The sequence below is a fragment of the Marmota monax genome, unplaced genomic scaffold, assembly GCF_021218885.2.
Source record: "Marmota monax isolate L192 unplaced genomic scaffold, Marmota_monax_Labrador192_F-V1.1 WCK01_AAM20220418_F8-fsc00024, whole genome shotgun sequence".
Taxonomy (NCBI): Eukaryota; Metazoa; Chordata; class Mammalia; order Rodentia; family Sciuridae; genus Marmota; species Marmota monax.
Genome location: NW_026695224.1, coordinates 35423506 through 35435652, shown reverse-complemented (window position 1 = coordinate 35435652; position 12147 = coordinate 35423506). Strand labels below are relative to the sequence as shown.

Here is a 12147-nt window from a genome sequence, read left to right as displayed (position 1 = left end):
GGGCTTAGCTCTGGCAGAGTGGGCTGGAGGTGGTGCCCGTGGGGAGGTCGCTTTGGGCCTCCGCAAGCACGCGCGGCAACCTCCCAGTGCACTGCCAGGTGGCCCATGCCCAGCTAGGTGCAAGCCCTTCTTTTCCCGGGCGTCGGGGGCGGGGCGCAGGGACGGAGCTCAGAGAACCAGGCCCGCGGCCAGCGCGCTGGTCACAGCGAAAGTCTTTATTGAGTGCCCGGGTCCACGCGGGCTGGGTCCGCGCGGCTGGCTCATTTCACGTGCTCGGCGGCGTGCGATGAGCAGTAGTACTTTTTGTGCGCGATGAAGGTGGACAAGCTGCTGAACCTGATGTTGCACAGGCGGCAGTAGCGGTGGCTGGACGCCGCGGGCGCGGGCGGGCCCTTGCTGGGCGTCGTTGTGCCCAGGTCGGCGGGGTCCGCATTGGGAGCGGGCGGGGACGGAGAGCGCGGCGCTCGGCCCTCGGGGCTGTCCAGCGTGCTGGGCTCGGGCCGGGCCACGCGCAGGCCATGCGCCAGGCGCAGGTGCTCCAGCAGGTCGCCGCGGGCGCGCGCGCTTGGGGGGCAGTAGGGGCAGGCGGCGGCCGGCCGCAGCGGCGCGGCGGGACACGAGTACTGCTTGTGCGCCAGGTAGGCCTCGAGGCTGTGGAAGCTCACGCGGCACGCCGTGCATTCGTGGTAGTCGGCGAGCGCGGGCAGCGCAGCCGGGGCGTCTGGGGGCTGGCGCCGGGGCCGCTTGCTCAGGTCAATGGGGCCGTCGGCCGCGGGCTCGGGGGCGGGGCCTGCGATCCCGCTTCCCGGCCGCGGCGAGGCGGGCGGCTCGGGCGCGGGACCCGGAGGGGCGGGGGCGGGGCCTGCCGCCGGCGGAGCCGGACCTGCCGCGTGCAGCTCGTACAGCTTGCGGCGCCTGCGCGTGCGCACGGGCGGCGCGGTCAGGGCGGGCGGCGCGGTCCCCGGGGTGGGCGCGGGCGCGGGCGGGCGGCGGGGCGGAGGGTCGTGGCGCGAAGCGCAGTAGTAGCGCTTGTGCACCGTGTAGGTCTCGTGGCGACTGAAGCGGATGTTGCAGGCCTCGCACAGTGTGCGGCTGGGGTCGTCCTCCGCGTCGTCCACCGAGCTGCCCGGGCTCTGACTGCCCTCGCTGCCCCGGCCGGCCGCCTCGGCCTCGGGCGTGGCCGCACCGCCCGCCTCGTCCTCGCGCGTCCCGGGGCCCGGCGACGAGCGCGTCGCCTCAGGCTCGGCGGGCGGGCCGGGGGTCGCCCGCGGCGGGCCCGGAATCGCCTTGGGCCTGCGCGCGGCGGGCGTGTCCTCAGGCGGGCGGCGGCCGGAGCAGTAGAGCCGCTTGTGCACGTAGAAGTTGTTGACGTTGTTGAAGGTGATCTCGCACTCGAAGCACGTGGCGCCCTTGGCCCCTGCGAAGAGGCCGGCTGGGGTCCCGGCCACGCCCGCGCCCTGCTGCAGCCGGCTGTGCACCAGCTCCGACATCTTGGCCAGGATCTCGGAGGCCTGCGGCGCGCCCGAGGGAGCGCCCGCGTCTGGCCCGAACACGTAGTGCGGCAAGAAGAGCGCTCCAGCCAGGCCCAGCTCGCCGGGTCCCGGGCTGGAGCCGGGCGTGGGGCTGGACACCTCGGCTTTCACCCTGGCCGCAGCCGGACTGTGCGGTGATGGTGTCCGCGACAGGGCCTGGGCCCCTGGCTCTCCAGGGCCGGGAGCACGGGCTGCCTCTGGCTCCTCCACCGCCTCCACCTTGATGCTCCTGGGAGCTGCAGGGGTCTCACTGCCGTCGCCATTCTGGGGGGCCACTCTGGCCTCTCCGTTGGTGGCCTCAACCAGGACCTTCCTGTCTTGTCCTGGTGATGGGGCAGGTGCCAAGCCTAGGTCCCCCGAGGCCCGGGGGCCATGTGGGGCTGAGTGTTGCTGGATGCTGGCAAGACCGTCTGCAAGGTGACCACAGGGATGGCTTCTCAGGCCGGGGCCAGGCTCTGGCCGGGCCAGAATGGGAACAGGTGTGCTTGGCAGAGCTTTGGCACAGCTAAAATTGACCCTACCTGCCTGCCTGTGGACAAGCCCCCTTCCCTCCCTCCTTGAGGCCTGTGGGGCAGTGGCAGGGACTGCTCACCTGGGGGCAGCTTGGCAGCTGGATGTCCGGCCCCTGGAGAGTAGATCTCACCCTTAGAGCCGGGCTGGCAGACCATGTGGTTGGTCACCAGGTGGCTGTAGAGGATGTCCCTTGTGGTGGAGATGAAGCCACAGCTGTGACAGACACCTATGGGCCATGCTGTGGTGGTCAGAGCCCTGTGGCCGAGGTCGTGGCCCACACCCCCTCCCGTCCCCCAGCCCACCTACCACTGAGTGTGTCTGTGTGCACCTTGAGATGGCGCTCGCAGTTGGCCTTGGTGGTGAAGGCTGACAGGCAGATGAGGCACACGAAGGGCCGCTCTCCTAGAACACACGGGAGAGTCAGAGCCAGCTCCAGCGTCCCGCCTGGCCAGCAGCTCGAGGACCAGGAGACTGGGCCCTGAGCCAAACCTTGCTGGCATGGATGGCCTGGTTTGGAAGCCCCCTTTGGCCCCTAGGACCAGGCCTGGGCTGACTACCACGTGCTGGGGGAGCCCGGTGCCGGCCGCAGGGCGACGGCATGACTGCTGGGTGTGCTCGTGTGGCTGTGCTGGTCTAGGAGGGGCTCACCACTGTGGCTGCGCATGTGGATCTCCAGGGAGCTGGCACTGGGGCAGCTCTTACGGCACTGGGGGAAGGGGCAGACGCGCTCGTTGGGGTAGGACTCCTTGGGCTTTTCCTCCGTGGCCGCCGTGGCTGGGGAGCCGGCGCTCTGGCGGCTGGCACAGTAGTAGAGCAGGTGGGCCTGCAGGTTGCGCTCGCTTCGGTACCAGATGCCGCAGTCCTTGCAGGGGAAGACATCCTCTGTGGGGCAAGGTGGCACCAGCTGAGGGTGGGCACTGAGCAGCAGGTCTGCCTACCAGCCCAGGCAGGAGCGGGGCCTCTCCATAGAGGGCCTGAGATTGTCTCGCCCTGTGCGGTCACTTCCTGGCTCTCCTTTAGTAGCCCTGGCCCCATCTGATGGACTTTGAGACCTCGGCCATCCCCAGGCCAGCCTCCATGCCTGCTGCCTCGGAGACCCCTCCCAGGGGTGAGCCCTGAGGAGACGTCTCTGATGACCCCTCGCCTCAGATATACAAGGGTGGTGGCCTTGCCCTGCCCCAGGATGCTGCCTCGTTGAGGGAACCTAGCACCTGCTGGCGGGGGGAGGTGGCTTCTGCCCCCCATACCTAGTTTTTCTGGTGGCTTCTGCCCCAGCTTCTCCTGCTGTGCTGTTTACCTCTGTTCTTGGGTTTTGCTGATTTGGGTCTCAGGCAGCTCTGCTCTCTCTGCTAAGGCCTGTGGGTCTGGGCTCTGAGAAGCCACTGCTGGGGATTTGTCTGTCTCTGCCAGGTCACAGCTAGGAACTCCGCTGCTGGCTGGGTGAGGGGCAGGGGCTGCAGCCCTGGGCCTGAGCCAGGACGGCCACCTACTGCTGCCAAGGCCAAGCCCTGGGCAGATGTAGCTCCGCTAACGGCAGAGGCCTTGGGCTGTGTTGCTGCTGACCCTGAGCCACAGGGAGGACACAGGCCTGGAACCTGGGCCTCAGGAATCAACCTGGGTCTGGCTTCTCCTAGTTGCCAGACCCCAGCTCAGCCTCTGCCCACTGCCCCTGGAGGAGCTGGGAAGGTCTCAGATGACAAGGTATCCATCCCACCGTGGTGTCCTTCAGCTGGCATGTTCCGTGGACAGTGCTCTGTGGGATTGAGGTGCTGACACCAGACCCGAGACCCTGGAGGAGGAAGCTGGGGCCCTCTGCAGCCAGCCCTCTGAGTGGCTAGACCCTGGGGTGGGGGACACAGTCATGCAGGCTGAAGGGGGGACATGGGACCCTCACTAACCCACTGGGCCACTGTGTCTCCCTGGAGTCAGGTTTCCCAGGCACCCTGGGAGCCAGCTGGGTAGCACTCCCATCCCTGCCCAAGTCAGGTGGCCGCCCTGGCCACCCATCTCCCTCAAAGGCTCATTCCCGGGGGAGAGACCAAAGCAGACACGCCCTCCCCATTAGCTTACTGCCACCACTTGGCCAGAGGACCTGCCTTCTCCCCTGCCCTTCTCCTTCCTTAAACCCCGTGTAGAGTCCTTATCGGAGCCCCTTGCCTGAGCCACCTCTGAGCTTTGCCTCCTGTCAGCCTCCTGGGGCCATCTCCTTCACAGATGTGCCACTGTCTGGGGCTGGCTGCTGTCTGTGTCAGGTCAGGGAAGGGCTCTGCAGGGTGGCCCCACTGCTGTGCGCCATGCTGGGGCATAGGGTTGTGGAGTGTGGGGTGTGGGTGTCCTGTCCTTGGCTGTCCTTAGCTTTAGAGGCAGCTGTCCAGTCTGGGGCTCCAGGCGAGCCATAAGCTTCCTGTTGAGCATAGGGGGTGCAGAGTCCAGTCTGGACCTCAGGCCAGTTTGCCTCTTTTCCCATGGTGTGCCTGGGCTCTGGGGGCCCTGCTGTCCCTGCCCTGGGCTTTGCCCCCACTGCTGCCCTAAGGAGTAGTGTGCCACCTGCAGCCTGGCACCGTCTTGCCCTGCTCCCTCTTGTGGAAGCCTGCACCCAGCTGCGCTGTCCTGCCCTGGCAGCCCCCCTGTGCTCTCCAGCACCCAGGTGTCCCAGCCTTGGCTGTGGTACTGTCCCTCAGTTCAGTGGTCTGCCAGGGGGGTAACATTTGACCCTTTGGGGGTTCTGGGGGTGAACCCAGGGCCTTGTGCTTGCTGAGCAAGTCCTGCCCTGAGCTACCTGTGGCCCCACCTGCAGCCCCGAGCTCCTGAGCACACCAGGACCCGCCCTAGGGAGGCGGGGCACTCACTGTTGATGACTGCAGAGGCCAGGATCGATGCCATGCCGGCCTGCTGGGGCAGGAGCTGGATATCGGTGGGCACTGGGGCTGGACACTCGGGCTCTGCGGGCTCCTTCTTCACAGGGTGGCCGCAGGGCTCGGCCATGAGGAACACATGCAGGAGTCCACCTGCAGGCACTGGCTTGGTGACCCTACACCAGAGGGTGTCATCTGGAGGACACAGGCAGCCATGATGCTGGGCCTCAGTGGCCACTGGTCCCTCCCCAGCATCCCCTCCCCCGTCTGGTCCCCGAGGACCGCCATGCTGCCTGCGGTAGAGAGCAGGTTCCAGGCCAGCAGGAGGTTCTGCACCTGGGTTCCGTAGCTGTGCCTGGCTGGTTTCCATGGTGTGCCTCCTGCCCTCTGGTGGCCAGCCCCACTGCCTCATTCCCAGGAAAGCAGGTACATAGCCACGTGGGCTCCCAGGAAAGTGGCTGGAGGGTGGCCTCAGGTGGGGACCTTAGAATAGTTCCTCTGGGAATTGACTGGGTATGACTATTCCCACAGAGGCCTCTAGGGGGCAGTCTCTGCCAACAAAGCCCAGGAGAGCTGGGCCTGCTGGTCTGCCTTCTGGCTGGCAGTACATGGGCCTGTGCTTCCCTGTGCCCAGCTTGGCCAGGGAAGGAGTGCTGCTGGCCTCAGGAGCAGCAGCCTGCGCCTAGACTGGGGCTCCCTTGGCCCATCAAAGCCCAGAGGCCTTGGTGATTGTCATGTCCGCAACCAGTGCCTGGCTGGGGCTCCCAAGGCACAGCGCCACCCAGCGCAGGCCACCTTGTCAGCATGGCCACTGGAAGGAGCCTTAGCCTTCCCAGGTGGCCACACCTGGCCAGAGCCCCATTGTACAGGCCGCAGGAGGGGTGGGTCAGAGGGTGCTGACCAGCTCGTGCCCCAGGCAGGCCCACAGCTGCCTGTTCCCTGCCGGCACCCAGCCCTGGTGCCCAGGGCTCTTTCTAGCTGGTCTCTCCAGTCCCCAAGAGTGTCTTTTGGTGAGGAGGATGGGACAGGGGAGACAGGCTCATGGGGGCAGGGTGCTGGCCTGGGTCCTGGAGTCGAGGGCAGGCAGAGCCAGGTGCAGCCCTGCCCCAGTGCCTTTGGTTCTGCCTAGGGTGAGAGCTGCCCCTGGGAGGGAGCTCTGCTTCTGCTGGGCATGCTGCAGGTGACCCCCAGGACAGCGCTCGAGCCCCGGCTCTGGACAGGAAGAGCCGAGGGAGGGTGAGGACGGGCAGGGGCAGGCTGGCTGCAGTCCTCCTCAGGCCCTGCCCCTTCTCGGGGGGAAACCTGGCCTTGCCCAGTCCCACAACACCTGCAGGCACAGCTAGGTTTGGACTCAGCCCCCCAGCCCAGCAGGGTCAGTCAACACTGTAGCTGTCCACCTGTCAGCCAGCCTGGGCTTCCCAGAAGCCCTGGGAGCAGTCCCCCCGGAACCGGGAGGAGAGGAAGGAAGCACGTCTTCCCCAGAGGACAGAGGGCAGCCCAGCCTCCTTGGGCTCCTTTAGGAGCAGGTGGGATCTTCATGGGACGGCAGCTCCCTTGCCTGCAGGAGTGTCCATCAGGGTGCTGGGCTGTGGCCTGAATGTCTGGCCTCCCCAGCCTCAGTCCAGACAGGTGGGTTTCCCTTTAAGGGCCAGCCCAGGCAGAGCCAAGTGACCCCACCTTCCGGAAGGCTGCTGGGAGGGAGGGAAGCGCCACATGATACCCACCCTTCCTGTGGATCTCTGCGTTGGCTTCGGCCTCTGTCGGGGCCTGGGGCAGTGTCCTCAGCCAGCAGGCCTCATCCACCAGAAGCAGGGTCAGGGCCGGGCCCTGGGGAGAGCAGGGATGGATGGGCTCAGTCAGCCAGGAAGAGCCACTGGGGCTCCATGAGACAGGCTCCACTGTGCCTGGTGTGGCCAGGCTGTGGGGCTGCGTGTTGTGGGCGGTGAGTGGCTTGGCAGCTGATGGACCTGTGGCCCACATCCTGTGTCCCACAGCAGTATGTCCACTGCTGGGACTCAGAGCCACCGCAGGGAGCAGCAGCTGTAGTTGGGTGCTGGGTCCTTTTGGAAACCAAGGCCCAGGGTGGTCAAGCAGCAGGCCCAAGGTCACACAGCCAGTGAAGGGCAAAGCCTGAATTGCAGCGAGATCTGTCCCCGCCATGCCCACCGCCTGGGCGTCCTACACCCACATGCCCCTGCATCCTCCAGATGAGCTCTGGACTGAGGACATGAGCCCAGAGACCGACTGACCCCTCCGTGGGCTGCCTCTGTTGCAGAGTGGGGAGCAGAGAAGGGCTACCTTTGTCCCTGTCCCTGAGACTGGCTGGCCGCTCAGGCCCAAGGCCAGTGGTGTCATCTGGGTTAGCCCTGGGTCCACCTGGCCTATTTCCCGGGAGCAGGCAGCCTCCCCGTCTCCTCTGCCGCCTGCTCTGGGCTGGCCTCTCTTCCCGCACCCTTGCTGGCCCCCAGCTCCAGGGCAGAGAAGGCCCAGGCCCATCCTGTGCTGAAAGAGGGCCAGGGTGGGGCAGGTGACCCTGGTCATGCATGAAGGGTGAGGCGCAGAGTCCCAGCGGGCAGAGGGTGGGGCCTGTCTCCCGCAGCTGGGCCTCAGCTCCAGGATGCCCTTGCTGTGTGCAGTGGTCCAGTTCCGCCGGGGCCTGAGGACCGCGGTGCACTCCACACACGCCTTCCTGTCAGCCCACTCACTCCGTTTTATTCAGACAAACACCTTTTAATCAGAACTCGGGGCACCTGGAAGGCCTCTGCTTGATCTGTCCATCTGGGGCACCCGTGTCTGTGAGACAGCTGGCCACAGCTCCCAGCGGGAAGGATGAGCCTGAGGCTGGGGTGGGAGGTGGGTGGTGACTGCCAGTTCCTCAGCAGCCCCTGCACCCCCCTGCCTGGTCTTCCTCTGCCCCCAGGCCTGGCTGCTCACTCTGCCTCAGAGCCAGGCGGCAGGTCCAGTCCAGGCTCACCTCCCCCTGCAGCCCAGGGCCACTGCTCTGGACCACCTCTGCTCAGCCTCTGCATGTGGCATGCAGGGAGCCGGCAAGATAGGGCCTGCCGGGACAAGGCCCAGCAAGGTTGGGGCGGGAGGGCCAGGTGGCTTCTGCGTCACCTGCCTGCTGCCACGTGGCAGTCCTGGAGCAAGCGGGGGTGGAGGTAAATCAGCCAGTGGGCTGGGGAGAGCCCTGGCCTGGGAGGGGAGTCCCACAGCCTTAGCTGGAGCCACACTGTGGCCTTGGCTGTCCATCTGGAAATGGGGTAACACCTGACCCTCTCCTGGAGCTGCCGTGAACCCTGAGAGGGCCCTGAGCCCTGGCCTGCTCTGGGCCTGACAGCCTGCTGCTGGCCACTGCCCTCCCGCCTTGACTCAGTTTCCCCAGGGACGCTGGGAAGCAGGGATGTGAGTGTAGCCCTCTGAGCAGTGCCTGCCTGGGTCACGGCAGCACGTGGGCTCCGGCGGCCCTGCTGCTGGCTTCCCCTGGACCAGGAGGACCAAGCAGTCGCGGCAGCGCCTCTGGGTAGGACTGTCAGGTCAGGGCCAGGCAGTGACCTCCAGATGTCCACTGGGCCTGCTGCAGGCAAGCTGGAGAGCAGAGGGGCACCCTACCTGGGTGCTCGGGGCTGCGCACCAGCTGCGTCTCTGTCACTTAGCAGAGGCACCTGTGAGGGCTGGGAGCGGACCCCAGGACCGTGGCAGGTGGACGGGGCACACAGACTGGGGAACTCGGCTCCGGCGCCCTGCTGCGCGGGCCTGGGCTCTGGCGGGCGGGCGCTGGGGCTGGCCCTCCCTGCCTTGGCCTTCTGAGTCTCTAATGAATATTAATGAGTGGAGGAGGGTGAGAAAATTAATCTGCCTGATCCTGCGATGGGTGCTGCCGTAACGATATGAAATCTAATTATTCGTCCCAATATTTCTAAACCCTCAAACTGAGACTGACAGCCTCGCGGTCGGTTTAATGCTTATCGCCCTCAGAAGCAGCGTGTTCACAGCATGATAAAAACGCGTGGCTCTGCTGACGCCGCACAACCTGGTTTTCCCGTGGAGGTCTGGGTGCAGGCGGCACCAGGCTCCACCAGGCTCCAGCTGGCACGCTGTGGGTCTGGCCCTGGGGGCGGCTTGAGCAGGGAGGGCCCGGGGACCTGGCCACCCCACCTGTGGGCCACAGCCAGGGGATGGGGTGGCCACCACTCCCAGGCCAGCCCCGGCCAGCTGCCGCCTGCCTTCCCCTCAGCCCCTGGGGCAGCCGGGCTCCTCTGCTGGCTTCAGAGCAGCGCTGGATAGGAGCCTCTCTGGTGCTGAAGGCCCCTCCTGTCCTGCCCTCCCAGGGGCCACGGGGACAAGCTGTGGAGGGGCCTGTTCTAGCTCCCTGGCCTGCCGCGTGGCCAGAACATGGGAGACGGAGGCTGGACCTTTCCCCCCCACAGGCTCCTCGCCTGGCTTGGCCTGGCAGGCGTGTCCAGGGTTGGAGAAGGGCCCCAGGCCTGTCCTGCTTGCTGCCCCTCAGAGTCACTGTCCCATGTGGCTCCCTGGCCAGCCCCACTCCAGCCTGGGATGCCGGTCAGCCACTTTAAATTCCCCAGTGGATCTGAGAACCCTCCTGTTCCCCCAACAAAGAGGTCAGTGTCTCCGCTCTGCGGGCCGATAACATCGGAAACCCTATCTGCGCCACATCCGCTGTGACCACTTTCTCTGAGGCTGCCCCAGCCCTTGCTGTGCCTATCACCAAACCACTGGGAGGGGCTGGGCCGTCCTGGTGGGGCGGCCGGGCCCAGGGGACAGCGCAGCTCATGGAGGGCTGGGGCTCCAACCAGGGCCCGACCACTACCCTCTAGCCCTCCTCAGGTCCCTTCACCTGCCCCAGATGCTCCTCGTGAGGAGCTGGCTTGCGGGTGAGGGCTGAGGCCTGCGGAGGTGGCCACACAGGACGAGAACCCAGGGCGTCGAGGCTCTGATCCCCAAGCCTTGTCATTCAGTCCCCCACTCCACTCAGATGGTCCCCAAGCACCCGCTGTGGCCAGGTGCAGGGGCCACACGGGACGGGGAGCAGCTGGGGACAGGAGTGTGACTGGCTGTGTGTTGAGGTCAGCAGCTGTGCCCTGGGTCCCCACAGGCAGTGAGAAGCAGGCCCTGCTCAGTGCTGGGAGGCCCTGGAGGCTGTGGACAGGCTGTGTGCCCCTCTTGCTACCATCCAGTCTCAGCTGCCCGCCCCCTGACTTCCAGCCCTTTTCTTGGGGTAGCCCCTGGGCCCAGGGAGAGAGGCAGCCAGAGGTGGCCCGGTGGCCATGGCTGCCCTGGCCCAGGACAGGAGGGCGCTCCCAGTCCTTCACTTGGGTCTCTCTGGGGGTGGGGCAGGAGGTGTCCCAGAGCCGGGGTAGTTTCCAGGCTCCTCCTCGTGCAGGTGGGAAACGAGGCCTGGGGCAGTGTGCCCAGGGCCAGCAGGGCCAGCAGCAGGGCCTCCTGCCTCTCCATGCCCGATGCTGCGGCAACACTAGGCCCCGCAGGGTCATCCTGTGGAGGGTCACGGTCCTGCCTGGGCTGAGCCGCCTCTGCTACTTGCCAGCTCTGGGGAGTGGGCTGCGTGGGGCCTCCAGAGATGCCCATCTGGAGCCCGTGCACACAGCCTCGTTTAGAGAAAAGGTCTCTGTGGATGGATGTGTTCAGGATCTCAAGAGAGCATCTTGGATCAGGAGGGCCTAACTCCTGTGCCTGACAAAGAGGTGGGGAGGGTCAGGGAGAAGGCCACAGAGGCCGTGCAGAGTCCAGGTGATGTGTCCGCAGCCGAGCACCAACTGGGGCCACCAGAAGTTGCAGAGGAGCCTTGGACAGGTCCCCTCAGAGCCCTGGAGGAACCACCTGCCCCCACCTTGGTCCCTGACTTCTGAGAATAGAACTCTAAGACCCAAGGCTGTGGTGCCCAGGGGGGCTTAAGTGGGCATGAGTGTCTGGGCTTTGCCTGTACCAACCTCCAGGGCTTCCTGCGCAGCCAGGGAAGGCCCTTCAACCCTAGTGGTGCCCTCAGAGATCCCAGCCCTATCTCTAGGTGAGGGAGTCTCAGGCCACTGTGGCTTCAAAGGGCACTTCAACCCTCTCTGAGCAAACACTGGCCAGAGTCGTGTGGCAGGGGAGTCCACGTAGCCACCTCAGTCTCTCTAGCATGGCTTGTCCATGGTCCCAGTGTTGCTTGGTAGCCAGGGCCTTTCCCTGGTCTCACTGAGACCATGGTGGGCTCATGGCTAAAGTGAGTGAACTGTGGACAACAGGATAGACAGACGGGCAGAGCCAGCACAGACCAGGCTGCAGTCAAAGAGTTGGCTCATTAGCTCATCCCCCACCTACCCATTCATCTGAGCATCCACCCATCCCATTCCACTTACCTACCCATCCATCCATCATTCGTCCATGTACTCATTTACCTACCCATCCCTGTCCCATCTATCCATCCACCCACCATCCATCCACTATCTATCTATCCATCCATCCACCCACCATCCATCCATCCACCATCTACTTCCCTCACTATCTGTCCTCCAGCCATCTATCCACCTACCTATTCATCATCTCATCTACCCACTTATTCATTGTTCATTACCCACTCACCCATGCATTTACATCCATCAACCATCCATCCATCCATGTCTATCCATCCATCATCTATCTATTCACCATCCACCACCCATCCATCCACCATCCATCATCCATCCACAACCATCCACCCACCATCCATCCATTCACCATCCACCACCCACCCATCCATCAGCCATCTACCCACCCATCATCTACCCATCCATCCATCCACCCATCCACCACCCATCCATCCATCCATCCACCATCCACCCATCCACCACCCACCCATCTATCCGCCATCTACCCACCCACCCATCCACCACCCATCCATCCATCCATCCATCCATCCACCATCCACCCATCCACCATCCATCCACCACCCACCCATCTATCCGCCATCTACCCACCCACCCACCATCCATCCATCCATCCCCATCCATCCATCACAAGTGTTCCTTCTATATGTGAATATGAAGTCTGGAGCTGGCTGGGCCCCTGGGTCCTCTTCTCCAGTGCCTGGTTTTGCAGTGGTAGAAACCTCAGCTGGCTCAAGGAAGGGACAGCAAGGTAGACCCCCCCGTCCCCCTCAAGGCACTGTCTCCTTCCTGGGTGCCAGGATGGGAATGTTGGGTGCCAGGCACTGCGAGGGGAGCCTCCCCCAACTCCTGCCTGCTGTG

At 65.1% G+C, this 12147-nt stretch overlaps 1 protein-coding gene across 3 annotated transcripts in view; it reads right to left on the bottom strand.

The window, feature by feature from the left end:
• Positions 1 to 200: 200 nt before the first annotated feature.
• The window catches only part of Zfpm1 (zinc finger protein, FOG family member 1), a 56055-nt gene continuing 44108 nt past the window's right edge, over positions 201 to 12147 (bottom strand). For all 3 annotated transcript variants that reach the window (XM_046434594.2, XM_046434595.2, XM_046434596.2), the window contains 6 exons: positions 6625 to 6727; positions 4895 to 5095; positions 2694 to 2927; positions 2352 to 2447; positions 2125 to 2271; positions 201 to 1942 (listed from right to left, as the gene is read on the bottom strand). In XM_046434594.2, the coding sequence (XP_046290550.1) occupies positions 261 to 1942; positions 2125 to 2271; positions 2352 to 2447; positions 2694 to 2927; positions 4895 to 5095; positions 6625 to 6727 (2463 nt within the window). In that variant the 3' untranslated portion in view covers positions 201 to 260. The remainder of the gene's footprint in view (positions 1943 to 2124; positions 2272 to 2351; positions 2448 to 2693; positions 2928 to 4894; positions 5096 to 6624; positions 6728 to 12147) is intronic.